The sequence below is a fragment of the Tenrec ecaudatus genome, chromosome 3 (assembly GCF_050624435.1).
Source record: "Tenrec ecaudatus isolate mTenEca1 chromosome 3, mTenEca1.hap1, whole genome shotgun sequence".
NCBI classification, from domain to species: domain Eukaryota; kingdom Metazoa; phylum Chordata; class Mammalia; order Afrosoricida; family Tenrecidae; genus Tenrec; species Tenrec ecaudatus.
The window spans coordinates 97,528,233-97,545,264 of record NC_134532.1 but is presented as its reverse complement, the minus strand read 5'-3'; the positions used below and the strand labels follow the sequence as shown (position 1 = coordinate 97,545,264).

Below are 17,032 nucleotides of genomic sequence, written 5' to 3'. Positions count from 1 at the left end.
ATAAACTAAAAAGAATGAAACTATTTTCTCTTTAATGTTTTCCAGAAATTTTCCTTAGGAAGATCTCTCCTTACAGCTGACTGCCCATCATTTTCATTATAAACGATTTGCATCATTTAGTGATAAGTGAATTAAATAATAAAAGAAAACATAGGTTTTGTAGCATGGCTACAAAATCACAGAAAATTGTATTGAACAAATGTCAGACAGCACCATGTCAGACAGCAATTCTGGCACCCTCAAAGGACTCAAATCATGTTCCTTTATATGTTCTTTGAGTTTGGGGAACAAAAAGAAGGGCAAGGTCAAGGCTGTATGGTGAGCAGGGTAAGGTTTCCCAACAAAGTTTTATAGACAGCCCTTGCTACCTTGAAGAATGAGTAGCTGTATTGTTATGGCAGGAAAAAAAAGAATCCTCAGTGCAATTTTTCTAACATTTCTTTTTTTTAAATCATTTTATTGGGAGCTCATACAACTGTTATCACAATCCTTATATCCATCCATGGTGTCAAGCACATTTGCACATATGTTGCCACCATTATTCAAAACATTTTCTTTCTATTTGAGCCCTTGGTAGCAGCTTCTCATTTTTTTCTCCCTCCCTCCCTCCCTTCCTCCCTAATGAACCCTTGATAATTTATAAGTTATTATTATTTTTTCATGTCTTACACTGACTGATGTCTCCCTTCACCCACTTTTCTGTTGGTCATCTCCTTGGGAGGGCGTTATATGTGATCAGTTCACCCTTTCTCTCCCCTCCTTCCCCTAATTCTCAGTATCTGTCCTGAGGGATTTATCTGTCCTGGTTTCCCTGTGTTTCCAGCTCTAATCTGTACCCGTGTGCATGCTCTGGTCTAGCCAGATCTGTAAGGTAGAATTGGGATCATGATAGTTTGGGGGGAAGAAGCATTAAAGAACTAGAGAAAAGTTGTATGTTTCAGTGGTGCTATACTGCACCCTGACTGGCTCGTCTCTTCCTTGTGACCCTTCTGTAAATGGATGTCCAATTGTCAACAGATGGGCTTTGAGTCTCCACCATCCCCCTCATTCACAAAGACATGATTATTTGTTCTGGGTTTTTGATGCCTGATACCTGATCCCATCGACACCTCGTGATCACACAGGCTGGTGTGCTTCTTCCATGTGGACTTTGTTGCTTCTCAGTTAGATGGCCCCTTGTTATCTTCAAGCCTTTAAGACCACAGATGCTATGTCTTTTGATAGACGGGCACCATCAGCTTTCTTCACCACATTTGCTTATGCACCCATTTCAGCCCGGTGTGTTTTTCCATGTGGACTTTGTTGCTTCTCAGCTAGATGGCCCCTTGTCATCTTCAAGCCTTTAAGACCCCAGAGACTGTATCTTTTGATAGACCGGCACGACCAGCCTTCTTCACCACATTTGCTTATGTACCCATATTGTCTGCAGCAACTGTCAGGAAGGTGAGCATCTAGGAATACCAAGTTATTACAAAAAAGTGTTCTTTCATTGAGGGAGTACTTGAGTAGAGGCCAAATGTCCATCTGCTACCTTAATACTAAACCTATAAATATATGTACATAGATCTATTTCCCCATGGTCATATATCAATATATTTACAAATGCACATGCCTATATTTAGACCTCTATAAATGCCCTTTGCCTCTATTTCTTTCCTCTATTTCCTTTTTCTTTCCTCTTGTCCCACTATCATGTTCGGCCCTCACTGGTTTTGGTATTTCCTCTCAGTTACATTGCCCTTGATCAAGCCCGACCAGGCATTCTACACCCTCCTCGTCATCAATTTTAGATCACTTGTTGTTTCCTTGTCCCTGGGTTTGTTAACACCCATTTCCTTTACCCTGTATCCCCCGCTGCCGTGTCCCCTCCAGAACCGTCAGTCCTTTTGTTTTCTCCTCTGGATTGTTTATCCCACCTTTCTTATCTAGATAGACACGCAGAGACAGTAATAAGCACAAAAAGAAGACAGAGTAAAACAAAGCAACAAAACAACATCAAAAAAGACAAGTCCTTGAAATAGTTCAAGGTCTGTTTGTTGACCTTTAAGAGTATTTTTTCTGGTCGAGTCTGATGGGGTGCCACTCCCTGGCCCTACAGTCTATTTTTAGTATTCCCCAGGCACTTCATTGCTTTGGTCTCCTTGCTGTTCTGTTGCACACCCTCTAAGTGTTTTGCCCGCTATGGTTGGGTCTGATTGGGCACAATTCCCACACTGTGTCTCCAGTGTTGTCCCCTGTAGCACTATGGGACAGTGAGGGACGTCGTGTCTCATGGTGGGGCCGGCCCTATGGTCTTCTCTGTGCATTGGCTGCTCTGAGCAGGAATATCGTCCTTGGGGCTTGGTGAGCCATTTCTCCCTCCCCCTTCAATTGTCCCTGTGTGCTTTGATCAGATGTGTCCCTCTCCCTGAGCTGTAGCTTCAGCGTTGTCCTCTGAAGTGAATTCTTCAGGGGGTGGGGGAAGCTATCCACGTATTTGGTATTGGGGGCCAGTCCCTCAGACCTCTCTCTTGGTTCCCTGCTTCTTCATCTGGTATGTTGCATTCATGCCTTGGTGCACCGGATTGAACCAACTGTCACTCTTATGGCTAGTAGTTGGGTACTTATTTAACCATTTGCACCAAGAAAGACATGAAAGTCCAACTCAAACACACTTTCTAAAATAAGACAAAGAATCGTATGTCTATTAATATTAAATCGGTAGAGAGGGGGAAGCGATTATAAGGATTATGGACCCTCCTCCCTGGGACACGAACAACAGAAAAATGGGTGAAGGGAGATGTCGGACAGTGTAAGAGATGACAAAATAATTTTTATAATCATAGGTTCATGAGGGAGGGGGAGCAGGTAGGGAGGGGGAAAATGAGCTGATGCCAGGGGCTTACGTGGAGAGGCAGTGTTTTGAGAATGATGAAGGTAACAAATGTACAAATTTGCTTTATACAATTGATGTATGTATGGATTGTGATAAGAGTTGTATGAGCTCCCAATAAAATGATTTTTTTTAAAAAGAATATTAAATCGCCCTTCCTCCCACTCTCTGCATGGACCTGGCTGCTGAAATCATGGATATTCCGGAGACAAGAATGCTCGGGTCTTTCTTCAGATCCCGCTTTTCAAATTACCCCAACCGAGAAACAATCCAACCCTGCTGCCATGGAGTCGATGCCGACTCATAAGGACCCTACAGAACAGGGGAGGAAGGCCCAGGGGATTTCCTATGCTGTCTTCCTCACAAAAGCAAACAGGGCATTAAAAAGATAGGAAAGAGGAATCAATCCCAATGATCTACCTAGAACCCCCTCCCTGGGGGCGGACCACAGAAAAGTGGGTGATGGGAGACATCGGACAGTGTAAGACATGAAAAAATAATAATAATTTATAAATTAGCAACAGTTCGGGAGGGAGGGAGGATGGTGGAGGAAAGGAGGAAAAAATGAGCTGATACCAAGAGCTCAAGTCGAAAGAAAATGTTTTGAGAATGATGACGGCAACAAATGTACAAATGTGTTTGACACATGGATGGATGGATGGATGGATGGATGGATGGATGGATGGATGGATGGATGGATGGATGGATGGTGACTTGTGATGAGTAGTAGGAGCCCCCAATAAAATGCTTTTAAAAAAAGGAAAGGGAGACGAGAGCCAAGTGGATGTTAGAAGAGACTACGGAATGTGCGCTTCATGCACGAAGCAGCTAAAGCAAATGGAAGATGTGATGACGTCAAGATGGGCTCACACACGGAGACAATCGGGACCGTGGCACCGGACTGGGGGGAGTTTTGTTCTGTTGTGTGTGCTTATGGGCTGCTATGGGCTGGACCCGACTCAGTGGCACCTGACAGCAGCAACATGGTTCACGACAAAAGCAAACTGCCACACCGCTCTCTCACAGGGCGCCTTGGGTGTGAACTGCCAGCCATGTCATCCGCAGTTGAATTTTTTAACCACCAAGGCTCTTTATAAACAAGAAAAGAATTTTAAAAAAACTGTTTGTAGATGTCACTTCCTCCCCGCACCTCACCGTGCTGTCCCTTTCACTTTGCGCACTTCTTGGTGAGGACGGCGCTGATTACATCTCCACATGGACGATTAAGGATAGCAAGTAATCTTGTTTAAATGCCCCTCACATGAAAGAAAACCTCTGGCGAATTAAGAGAGTCCATTGTTTGCTGTTCCGCTGTGTCACCCACCTTAACATGAGAAACTCCGTTTTGATTCAAACTGCCTTTAACCCCCCGCTAGCAATTAGCCCCCCTTCTGCTCCTCCCTCTGCAGGCTCTCCAAACAAGACCTTGACTCTTCTGAGACGGATCTAAACCCTACCTGCTCAATTAGCAAGAAATGGTCACTATCTTCCAAGAGTGGTTCTGAACCTTCCTAATGCCGCGACCCTTTAATAGAGTTCTACATGTTGTGGTGACCCCCCACCATACAATTATTCTCGTTGCTACTTCATCACTGTACGTTGCTACTGTTATGAATCATCATGTAAATATCTGAAATGCAGGACGTATTAGGCGACCCCTGTGAAAAGGGCGTTCGACCACCAAGGGGTTGCGACCCACAGGTTGAGAACCACTAAGACCTTGGCCTAGTACCTGCAGCTATGCTGTTCCCTCCGAAACCCACCCTTCCCTTGAGCCAGCCCACTGCTTTTAACTAGGAAAATCCTGGAACTTGCTCTGGGTCGAGAGGGTTCCAGGTGCTAGCCCACTCTTGATCCAGCTATTTAATAAAGACTTCAATTATTAATTTTTTAAAAGAATAATAATCTATAGTATTTAAAATATTTACTTTAAAAAATGTACAAGGAGCTACCAGAATTTACATTTTAAAAATAAAAAAGGATTTATCTTAATTGTGTGATACCCTGAAAATAAACTGCTATCTCCTTTGTCCTACCTGTCATGATCAATAAAGTGAGTTCTTTGATGAAGTGAAAGGGGCTTGATCTGGTACTGGCAGACCTGACAGGTTTTGGGTTGAATCCTTGGGGTCACATATGCTTGAAGTGTGCCATACTGGCCTTCAATTGAACGAATCTGATTAAACACAAAAGAAGAACAAAAAATCAGAATAACCTAGGAACATAAATATAGCTTTAAAATGTCTAATACAAGTACTTAAGCCTTAATCTCCTTTGTAAATTTTGGGAGAAAATAATATTCCATGGAACTAATTTTTATCACTAAAGGAAATTTTTTAATGTGCTGGCAAGAAAAGCAATATTCAACAATCTAATGAAAAATTATCTATCCCCATTGCATATTCTCAGTTGATTCATCCATATTTACCAATATTGCTCCATTCTACATATGCTCACACTACTCTGTCACATCCCCAAACAGAAGTGGACCTTAAACATGGGTTTCAACTGCAGAGATCCAATTAAAGATTTTTTTTCCTGATGCTATAGCAGGAAGTATTGCAAGTATCCTCTTAATATTCATCCACTGAATGCTCCGTGATGCTAACCAACTGCATTCGCACTTCACCTCTGTATATTAGAGACGGCTGTACAGTGGAGATGATTAGTGCCCCACGGCATTTCAAGCAGGTACTTTAACTACACTTGGGTTCATCACAATACCAACAGGAAAAAAATTTCCTAGGACATCTGAATGGAACACAGAGCTCAAACCCGTACTGTTCACGGGTCAACTGTACTGCAGTCTATTCAGTTATATAAACTAACTATAATGTAGACATTTTTGTTAAGGAGATACATGAGTTTTGCAAATAACCAAAACTTATGTGGAATACCTCCTCTTTCCAGAGACTGTAATTTAAAATGCAAGTTGGACAACAAATAAAGACGCCTACAGAAAAACTGATGCCTTAAATGAAGGTGCTGACAAAATAATGTATATGCATGGCATGGAAACAGACACATCTGCTTAGAAGAGGCACAGCCGAATGAAATCAGATCACGTATGGGCCAGGAAGATTAAAACGGACATTGCCTGGTGCGCCCCACCCTCTCAATACATCACATGTAGAGGTCCATATTGCTATTTTGCTGTTCATCGCTGTATGCACATGCACAAACACCAACGTGCAATAGTAACATGAATAAATCTACTTAACTAATACTTTGAGTCTCAGAACAACAGCAACACCTGGTAAAAAATTACAGTACTTAACTCTTAAATCATAGATGTACTCAAAAACCTTAAAGAACTCTCACTTTTATTTCTAACAATCTTATTTCCATAATCTCTGCCTCTCCTATTACCATCAGCAAGGTATTAAAGCCTTTGCTCTATCATATAATCTAACTCAACAAAGCCCTATACTTCTTTGCATGCCTATCTCCATATTTATATCATGATGTATAAACACACATATATAGGGATTTCTTCTTCCTGTATGTTGTGTCTTTTTAATTCATGGAATTCCACCCATGTTCATGGGTATAGCTCTAACTCATTCTCTGTTGTCCTGAAGTGCCTTCAAGTTGGTTCTGACGAGATCTTACATATAACAGAACACATCTATGCCAGGTCTATGCCATCTTCACAATTGTTGTGTTTGAGCCCATTACAGCCACAACAGTTTAAACCCATCTTGTTGAAGGTCTTCTGCTTTTTTGCTGACTATCTACGCAGCACAATGTCCTTTATTCAGAGACTGGTTCTTCCTGTAATGCATTATTTGTATTTTTGCCTTTATACTAATGTGATTTTATCCTTGCCACCTAAGTGCAATTTGTTTTTCATTGTTTTCTGTGGGGATTTTCATGTCAGTACAGGAGAAGTGGATGTACAATGATAAATGATACAAGGTATTATAGGGAATGCAAAGGAGAGGGATGGGCATTAGGGAGGGGAAGGGTAGTTTGGGAGTAAAGAATGAAGGTGGGAGAAGGAGGGAGCACTAGAGGGAGCTGTTCCTGAGTGCACAGCTCACTTTGGGAGTGAATCAACCAACCATGGGGGGAGGGAATGCCCAAGGATGGATGTGGTGGTGATTGTTTCTGATATGTAAATTATGTGCCAATAAAATTGATGGAAAAACAAAACATATCCAAAGGGATAGAGCATGTAAACAAGTCTTGGTCCCACATAGCTGTTGGGCGAATGGGAGTCACCTCTTTGTGGCTAGCAGCTGAATGCTTAACCATTGTGTGACCAAGGTTCCTTTGTGTATATATTTCTGTGAGGTTTTTGTTTGTTCTTTTTAAAATGAATTTTTAGTTGTGAATTAGGTGGAGGCCATTAGGTGAAGTCTATATTATTCAACAGCTAAAATCACTCACCAGCACCCTCATCCCCATCACCTAATTTCTAATTTCTTTTCTCCCTCTTTAAAATCCCCATCCTTACTATGATTTAATTGCTAAAAAATACTCTCTAAAGTGGGGCTAATCCTGATTTTCCAAAGGGTTGCAGAAATTCACATTTTCACCAGCTGTGGTTAAAATTTTCTTTTCCCCAATCCTTGCCACCTGGTGACACTGCTCTTAAAAACTTTTGGCAAAATCTATTAGATAAGAAATCAGAGCTTTGTGTTTCATTTTACTTTTTCTGAGTAATAATGACATATAACTTTTAAAAAATTCATTTACTAGCCATTTTAATTTTCTTTTTTGAACTGCTTATCCATATTTTTTGCCAATTTTACTTAATGGATGATCTTTTAAAATAACAGCTTATGATAAGCTTCATATGTTACTAATATTCACCCATTGTCTGAAAGACAACTAAATTTTCTTCTGTTAATATACCTACTTAATGCAACTGAACTTATTTTTTACATATGGCATAACATATGAACCACTTAATTTTCTTCTAGAGGGATGCCAGTTGTGACATGCCAAGTTTTAAGTAGAAATAGAATGTTTTCCATAATAGAAATGTCCTGCATTAAATTCCCATAAATATGTGTCAGATGCTAGTTCTATATTCCCTCCTATTGCCTGACCCATTTGTTTAAGCTTTGGAAACACCCTACAATATTTTTATTAAAATGTTTTATAACATGGCCTGCTGTGTGGCAAGGTAATTTTTACTTTTTCTTTTAATTTTGCATAATTTACTTTGGGACATTTATTTTCTCTTTGAATTCTTAAATTATTTTATCCATTTTTTAATTTAAAAATTTTGCATTTTTGTTTTTCCCAAAATTATTAGGCCTAATTTATTGTCACAACCCTACATACTAATATACAATTTAAAATATTTAATTAGGCCACTAACTTATACTCTTATTTCTAAAACAATATACATACATCTTAGGTATATTCCATAAGAAATAAATTTATCCTAGTTTTCCATTTTCCTTCAACGTATCAGTAGATTAAACTTCTGTACACTAAAATAAATTGTCAATGAAAAATTAAATTGAACCGAATTTCGGTAGATATGAAAAAATTCATTGTGTAACAGCATTTCTCTTAAAAAATCTAGACTCTGAGTACCAAAGAACATGAACACTAGGAAAAAAGTTATACTTCTTCATTTTTACATAACAGGTATATTAAAAATAAAAGCACTTTAAAAACACAACAAACTACATAAGATAGGTGTATATGCTAGGCTCAATACTTAATTTAAAAGTTGATTGCATTACTAAACTTTACAAGATTTTCTTTAAAATAGATGATAACATCACTAGAATTCAGTCAACCAAATACAGACTGTAGGAAGTGATAGGACAAATTGGCTAAAGATGTCAATAACTAATTGACACATTATTTGGGCATAACAAACCACAAAAACAAAAAATAGTGGAATTTGAATATTTGATATTACAGAATTAATGTTATTTTTTCTAATTGTGATAACCAGATTATGGTTATATTTTCTAAAAGTACTTATCTCTTGCAGATATAGACTGAAATATTTATAAATGGAATTATAAATCATCTTACATTTGGTTCAAAATAATTTTAAGAGTGCTAGCGTAAACAAGCCATTACTTGATTATTGCTGCAGCGGAGTGACCAGCATATGGAGATTCACTATTTCTATATATGTTTGAAACTTTCCATAATAGAAATTTTTTTTTCATTTCTAGTTATGTGAAATTTTATTATCTGTCATTTTACAGGTGAGTGGTTGAATACTAACATTAGCTAGTGGTCTGGGATAAATGAAAATCTAACAAGTAATTCAGAAGTCACTACTCCAATAGGACTCATTTCAGAGATAAATTTCAACCAAAGAAACTACAGCAGATGTTCTAAGATGTAGTTACGAGAGAAAGAGCTCAAGTGTTCGAGTAAAGATAATTTCTAACGTTTTTACCTTGAGTTCCAGCCTTGTAGTATTTGCTTGGCACCGATAAGTAGCCAGAAGAAAGTTGTCATTTGACTGAGGAGAAATCAAAATAAGGGAAGAGGATGAATGCACGTTTTTGAAGAAAACAGCCTCATACTAATTATGGTTACCATTTACTAAGAATTTATAACATGAGCGGCGCTGTGCTAAGTGGGTTCAAGCATTCCTATTTAATGTTATGCAGTAAGTATTAACAAGTTTTAATTCATAAAGAAACAGGCTATGATAAGTTAGATAACTTTTCCATTGCTACTTGTGGAATTTAAATCTGGACCTTTAAGATTTTAAGAGCTTAAAAAAACTCCAAAAATACCAACAACAAAAAACTCCACATTGGTTTTCTTTTTTTTTTTCCAATTTATTTATTTATTTATTTTAACAATTTATTGGGGCTGATACAATTCTTTTCACAGTTCACACATATACATACATCAATTGTATAAAGCACATCTGTACAGTCTTTGCCCTAATCATTTTTTTTCTCTTTTCTTCTTTTACATTTTATTAGGGACTCATACAACTCTTACCACAATCCATACATATACATACATCAATTGTATAAAGCACATCCATACATTCCCTGCCCCAATCATTCTCAAGGCATTTGCTCTCCACTTAAGCCCCTTGCATCAGGTCCTCTTTCCCCCCCCTCCCTCCCCATTCCCCCTCCCTCATATGCCCTTGGTAATTTATACATCGTTATTTTGTCATATCTTGCCCTATCCGGAGTCTCCCTTCCCCCCTTCTCTGCTGTCCCTCTCCCAGGGAAGAGGTCACATGTGGATCCTTGTAATCAGTTCCCCCTTTCCAACCCACTCACCCTCCACTCTCCCAGCATCGTCCCTCACACCCTTGGTCCTGAAGGTATCATCCACCCTGGATTCCCTTTACCTCCAACCCTCATATGTACCAGTGTACAGCCTCTGTCCTATCCAGCCCTGCAAGGTAGAATTCGGATCATGGTAGTTGGGGGGAGGAAGCATCCAGGATCTGGGGGAAAGCTGTGTTCTTCATCGATACTACCTCACACCCTAATTAACCCATCTCCTCTCCTAAACCCCTCTATGAGGGGATCTCCATTGGCCGACACTTGGGCCTTGGGTCTCCACTCTGCACTTCCCCCTTCATTTAATATGATATATATATATACATATATACACATACATATATACATATACACATACATACACACACATATATCTTTTTTTTTTTTGCATGATGCCTTATACCTGGTCCCTTGGGCACCTCGTGATCGCACTGGCCGGTGTGCTTCTTCCATGTGGGCTTTTTTGCTTCTGAGCTAGATAGCCGCTTGTTCACCTTCAAGCCTTTAAGACCCCAGACACTATCTCTTTTGATAGCCGGGCACCATCAGCTTTCTTCACCACATTTACTTGTTCACCCACTGTGGCTCCAGCCGTTGTGTCGGGAGAGTGAGCATTGTAGAGTTCCAATTTAATAAAAGAAGGTATTCATGCATTGAGGGAGTGTTTGAGTAGAGGCCCAAGGTCCTTCTGCCACCTTAATACTTGACCTATAAATATAGACACATAGATCTATTTCCCCATCCTCCTATATATATTTGCATGTACATGTCTTTGTCTAGACCTCCATGAATGCCCTTTGACTCCTAGCTCTTTCCTCCATCTCCCTTGACTTTCCTCCTGCCCTACTACCATGCTTCATCGCCACCTGGGCTAGAGTATACCTCTTCTCTAAGCAACCTTACCCTTGATCATTTCCCACCAGGCCTGCCACTCCCCCTTCTCTACCATTTGGGGTCCCATGTTTTTCCCTTGTCCCTGGGTTTGTTAACACCACTTCCTTACCCCCCCTACCCCCCCACCCCAAGTCCCCCCGGAACTGTCAGTCCCGTTGTTTTTCCTCCAGATAGTTCATCAAGCCTGTCCTATTCAGACAGACCTGTGGAGTCACTAACATGCACGAAAACTAGACAGAGGAAAACAAAGCAACAGTATACAACCAGACAACAAAACAACAAAAACAAACCACTGACAAAGAACAGAACAAAACAGTTCCCAAGAGAAAAGCTTGTAGTTAGTTCAGGGATCGTTTGCTGGCCCTTAGGAGCCACATTGGTTTTCTATAATAATTTTAAACATGAAGAGTTCTAAATATTTTACTGATGATTCAAACTCCTAATATCTATATAATAAAGAAACGGATGTTGAATGTCTTTGATTTTTACATATGTATATTCATCAGGGACTAAGAAATATCTTCTCTTACCCGCAGCAAATATCACGGTACCTCGTATGCACTAAGTCAGCAGTTCTCAACCTGTCTGGGTCGCAACCCCTTTGGGGATCGAACGACCCTTTCTCAGGGGTCGCCTAATACATACTGCATATCATATATTTACATTACATTTCTTAACAGTAACAAAATTACAGTTATGATATAGCAATGAAAATAATTTTCTGGTTGGGGGACACCACAACATGAGGGACTGAATTAAAGGGTCGCGGCACTAGGAAGGTTGAGAACCACTGCACTAAGTACTTAATGTATGTTAGAAGATGTTATTTCAAATATTGTAACTTCTCAAAATTGAATATAAAACTAAAAAGGAATGGAGGCATGAATTATAAAATATATTGCTATTTCCATATTTTATAAATGGCTGAAGAAAAAAGATGCTAAAATCAAAAAGCAATTCCAAATTACATTCAGTAAGCCCAGAGCATCAGTTAAGTTAAAAATAAATGTATTCTAGATAGGAAAATAATAATAATTTATCAAGGGAGTCATAAGAGTTGGAGGTGGGAAGGGAAAAAAGAGGAACTGATACCAAGGGTTCAAATAGAAAGTAAATGTTTAGAAAATAATGATGGCAACAAATGTACAAATATACTAGATACAATTGATGCATAGATCGTTAGAAGAGCTGTAAGAGCCCTCAAAAAATGATTTTAAAAATAATAGTAACACTGATGATAAATAAATGTATTCTTAAGCTATTTAAAACAAGTGCTGTGTAATGACATAGTTAGGGAAGATATGATACAGATTAAAAGAGATAAAATGTCAGGGACTAGTTTTACAATAATATAGCTTTGGGGAAAAGGAAGGAGAGTCCGGAGAAGAAAGCAAGACTGGCCATACTTTTAAGTCTATGGAGGCTATCATAATATTCCTTCTCCTCGTTCGTACACTAGAAAATTTCTACGTTTTTGTTTTTTAAACCATCAGCAAAGAGAATAGACTTTAAAGTAGTATAAAATGCTCATTTCAAAGAATCTTGAAACCGTGTAAGTAAAACAGGTCAATTTTTTAGCAAGTGGCGATTAGTGATAGTTTATGTTAACTTGGTATTTTAAAGGTACAAAAATATAGATCCTAATCTCTTATGCTTTGTTCACCAACAGGGAAAATAAACTATAATAAAACTATTATATAATTGCTTATCAAGAAGAAAATTTTTACTAGAAAATTATGTTGAAATTTCTTCTCAATATGAGCTAGCTTCCAAGAGTTCATAGAAAATTATATTATCCTTCAATTTCATTTTACTACAAACTTTTTGAAGCCCCTTCATATAATTATCAACTTTTTTCTTGTCCACTCTTCACATTCCATCCTTTTTTCACATGTAATCTGATAATTGTCTTCTAAGCTCTCATCAAGAACCTTCTTAACCCAAATTCTCTTTAGCAGCCACATCTAGCTCTGAGTTTGCAAGACTTCTACTACTAAGCATAAACAAGTGAATGTAGTCCACAGCACAGGTATGATTCCGTCACAGGTGCTTTACATACAGTGAATGCCCAACAAGTATCTGCCGAATAAAGGCATTAAGCAGACATTCAGCAAGTTCAGAGAAAGAGTCTGCCAGGGAGAACAGGCTGGAGGAATAGACCATGTTCAAATGTAGGCATATGTATTTCCAAGAAATCGTACAACTTCAGTTTGGCAGAATCAAGAAAGGATAAAAGACCTGGTAAGAGATCAAGAGCTAAATGATGTGAATTTTCTATGCAACAATGAGGAATCAAGATTTACATACTTCAGAAAACACGGTTTTGAGAAAAGAAATGACAAGAGATGTTTACAGTTTAGGAACAACTCTGTGTCAGTGCACAGCAAGCCTGGAGGTAGGACTCAAGATTGCAAGCAAAGAAACTAGTTAAGAGGCTCCAAGATTCATGGTAGCCTAGAGGTCACGCAGTAGGCTGTGATTTGAAAGATCCGCAGTTCGCAGCCACTAGTCACTCTGTGGGAGAAACATGGGGCTTTCTGCTCCTATAATAAAAGAGTCTTGGAAACCCACAGGGACAGTTCTACCTCCTCTAAGGAGTCCCTATGAGGTAGAATCGATTCAATGGCATAGTTGTGTTTATACAACTTTCCTCTAATTCTTCAATGCTGCCTCCCCGCCCACTGTAATGATCCCAATTCTGCCTTACAAATCTGGCAAGACAGAGGACAGGACACTGGTACAGATAAGAACTGGAAACACAGGGAATCCAGGACAGATAAACCCTCAGGACCAATCATGAGAGTAGCACTACTAGGAGGGGTTAGAGAAAGGATCTACATATAACCCCCTCCATGGGGGAAAGATAACAGAAAAGTGGGTGAAAGGGACAGTTGGACAGTGTAAAACATGACAAAATAATAATTCATAAATTATCAAGGGTTCGTGAGGGAGCAGTGGCGGGGAGGGAGGAAAAAAAGGGGTGCTCCCAAGGGCTCAAGATAGAAAGAAAATGTTTTGATAAGGATGAAGGCAACAAATATGCTTGACAGATGGATGTATGTATGTATGGTGATAAGAGTTATCTGAGCTCCTAAAAGAATGATTTTAAAAAGACAGAAACTAGTTAGAGCAGTAACTTCAAGGTAAGGATCTGATTAAGTTAACAGAAGTGGGACTGAGACACACTGGAATTATGAGAGCCAAGGACACCAAGCTGGCAAAACCTAGTAACTCACTGGACAAAGAAGACGACAGAGAAAGAATCTACAACAACCAGGCTTCTAGATAAGCTAAGGAAAGGGAAAATGAAAGGAGAAGCAGGTTTTGATGGAAAGATTATGAAAAGAAAGACTGAAGAAAAAATATCAAAGTCTACTAGCAGTCACAGGCCTTAGGAAACAGCATAATCAAAATGAAAGGCTATATCTTCATTAAATTAAAGGATGACTCTTCATGTGATTATTTGACTCACCTCAGAATCACAGCTGCTAAAGCTGACAACAGCAGAATTTTTATCCACATCAAGTAAATCGATTGGGACATCGCTCTACAGTCAATATTAAAACAGGAAAAAAATTAAAATATTGAGATGGAATACTTGAATATTTTAACAAAATATACTTTATTTCAAGGTTATTCTTAACTCTATGTTCATTTTTAAATGTAAAAATATATGTTCCCTTAATTTATTGTTAATAGTATGTGCTCCTAAAAGCAAACATAATAAAGAAAAATGCTATTTTATAATTATTTATTTTTTCTAATTTGGACAATATGAGATCATAGAACTTCATCTCTCAACACCCACTTAAAAGTATGAGGTGGGTTAATATCGGACTTACGAACTTGATCTGGACTGGGCTAGGATATTTTCTTTATATACAATTACTCTTTATATAGAACTCTTTCATATACAAAAAAAAGTATGAGGGGGCTTCACAAAGTTCATGCATATTGGAACTGAAAGATAATGGAATTTTCTCAAACTGTTTTGCAGATACCATATATACGCATGTATAAGTCGAGTTTTTCAGCACATTTTTTATGCCGTTTTTGTGGTAAAATTAAGTGCCTTCGCTGATATTCGGGTTGGCTTACACTCGAGTATATATGGTACTTTGAATAATCTTACCTACTTCTTTCATTGCTAACAGTGTTACTTTGGGCTGTGAATAATTGTGTGGTCATTTTTATTATATCGGTTTAATTTTATCAATTTTAATTTAATCTGTAACATAAAGGAGATCGTTTTGTTTTGTTTTTTTCTGGGGAGCTCGTTGCTAGGGCCAAGCTGTTGTTTTGTGTTCCACATGAATTACACTCTGGGTTGCTCAGTGCAGGAAGGAGCCCCTCAGATCAAATAAAAACTCACTGTCCCCAAGTGAATTCCGACATACAGAGGTCCTCAGCTGGCATTCCTTAACAGGTTGCTGCCTTTCAGTTTTAAACAATGATTTCATCTTTAAAATGTTGTCTCCCTCTTCCCCTATTTCTTTAATAATTTTCTAATTGATTTTCCAACTTTTGCTTATTTTCCATTCCTTTTTCTTTTTCCTAAATATTTTCCAATTAAAAAAAAATAAGTAAGCATACTGATTAATGATTCCTAAATTTTACTTAGGATTACCTCCTTTGCTAGTGATCCACCTAGAAATTATTGGGTTAATAAACAAGCTAAAATTTTAGAATTGGAGGTTTTAAGAAAAAGTCCTAATAAGGTGATTAAACAGTGGCATTCTCTAAGTCACAATTTTACTAAAACTCTCCCCAAGGGTACCCAAAGATGAAGTCCTTATTGGTTTCTTCTTGCTGACGTTTCCCAAAACTTAACACCATCTTTTTGTTTGTTTATTTAATAAGCCTAGGCTAAATAAAAACTAAAGGTATAATCTAAATAAGCTATGAGCAAAGTTATTTTACACAAATTAGCAAAATATAACATTTAAAATTACTATCTAACCAGTGTTCAATAATTAATGCATAGATTAGTTTGCAAAAAGAGCCATTCAGAAGATATATATTAAAGTCCATTAAGTTATTCCTTTACCTGAGAAATTAAAATTTTGCTTACCTGTATTAAGACATTATCTATTGCTGTTTGCACCTCTAAGATAAGGCTATAGCTGGCATCATCTTTATTTAATATGAATTTGTCATTTACACTAAATGAAGGTACTGCTGATTTTGCTTTGCTTGACTGAGAAGACTGTTGATATTTCTCTCTTTCCTGTAGTACTTTATATTGCAAATGTTCCAACTCACTCCTAGGGGGAATATACACAACTTTGTCACCTATACTATAAATAGATGACGTCCTGAAAATGTTTCCAAACTGGAGCCATTAACTTCTGTTTTTATAATTTGAGCTAAAACTGTAGCATCAATAGGAACAAAATTGTTTTTTTTCTATCAATGATCAAACAACTCTATACTATTTATCCCAAATATAGAAATTAAAACATCTATTCAGTCCCATATTAGCAATATTAATAAGAAATTTTAAGTAACAAAGTAGGTTGCAAAAAAATCAAATGAAGGAATGTAGTTACTGCTCATAGTTACACAGAGTACTACTTATAATGGAAAATGGTATCAGTGGGGCAGAGAAATATATTCAATTTAATGAGAAGAAACAAAAGGTGAAGCCAGGATCTTTCAGTAAAACTTAAAAGGAGACAAGTAACAGCATGCAAATAATGGCATGCAAGTGAAGAGCATTCTTTTTAGTACAAAGACAATATGAACCAGTTTGAACTCAAGGGTAATACGAATCAGTGGCACAGCTGAAGTTCCACCAAATGTTAGAGGAGATTCTCTTGACATTGAACTATACAGGGCTAGCTTGCAGTAGCTCTTGTTAAGAAGTTCCTTCCTAACAAGAGGCAGTCAAAAAATTTAAAGAATAATTGAGGTAGAACAACGCATGGCATACACATCCCTATTATGGGGAGGAAAAAAATCTAGGGAGGAGCTTAGAAGAGATCTGTGCAGTCAATAAAGGATAACATTCATTTATCTAGGAAAT

General features: G+C 38.0%; 1 protein-coding gene across 1 annotated transcript in view; it reads right to left on the bottom strand.

Moving 5' to 3' along the window:
* Nucleotides 1–17,032, bottom strand: part of BBS7 (Bardet-Biedl syndrome 7) — a 76,560-nt gene that overhangs the window by 15,799 nt on the left and 43,729 nt on the right. Inside the window, exons 11-14 of the mRNA XM_075543856.1 lie at nt 16,079–16,271; nt 14,480–14,554; nt 9,255–9,320; nt 4,909–5,048 (exon numbers count right to left, since the gene is read on the bottom strand). Of these exons, the coding sequence (XP_075399971.1) occupies nt 4,909–5,048; nt 9,255–9,320; nt 14,480–14,554; nt 16,079–16,271 (474 nt within the window). The remainder of the gene's footprint in view (nt 1–4,908; nt 5,049–9,254; nt 9,321–14,479; nt 14,555–16,078; nt 16,272–17,032) is intronic.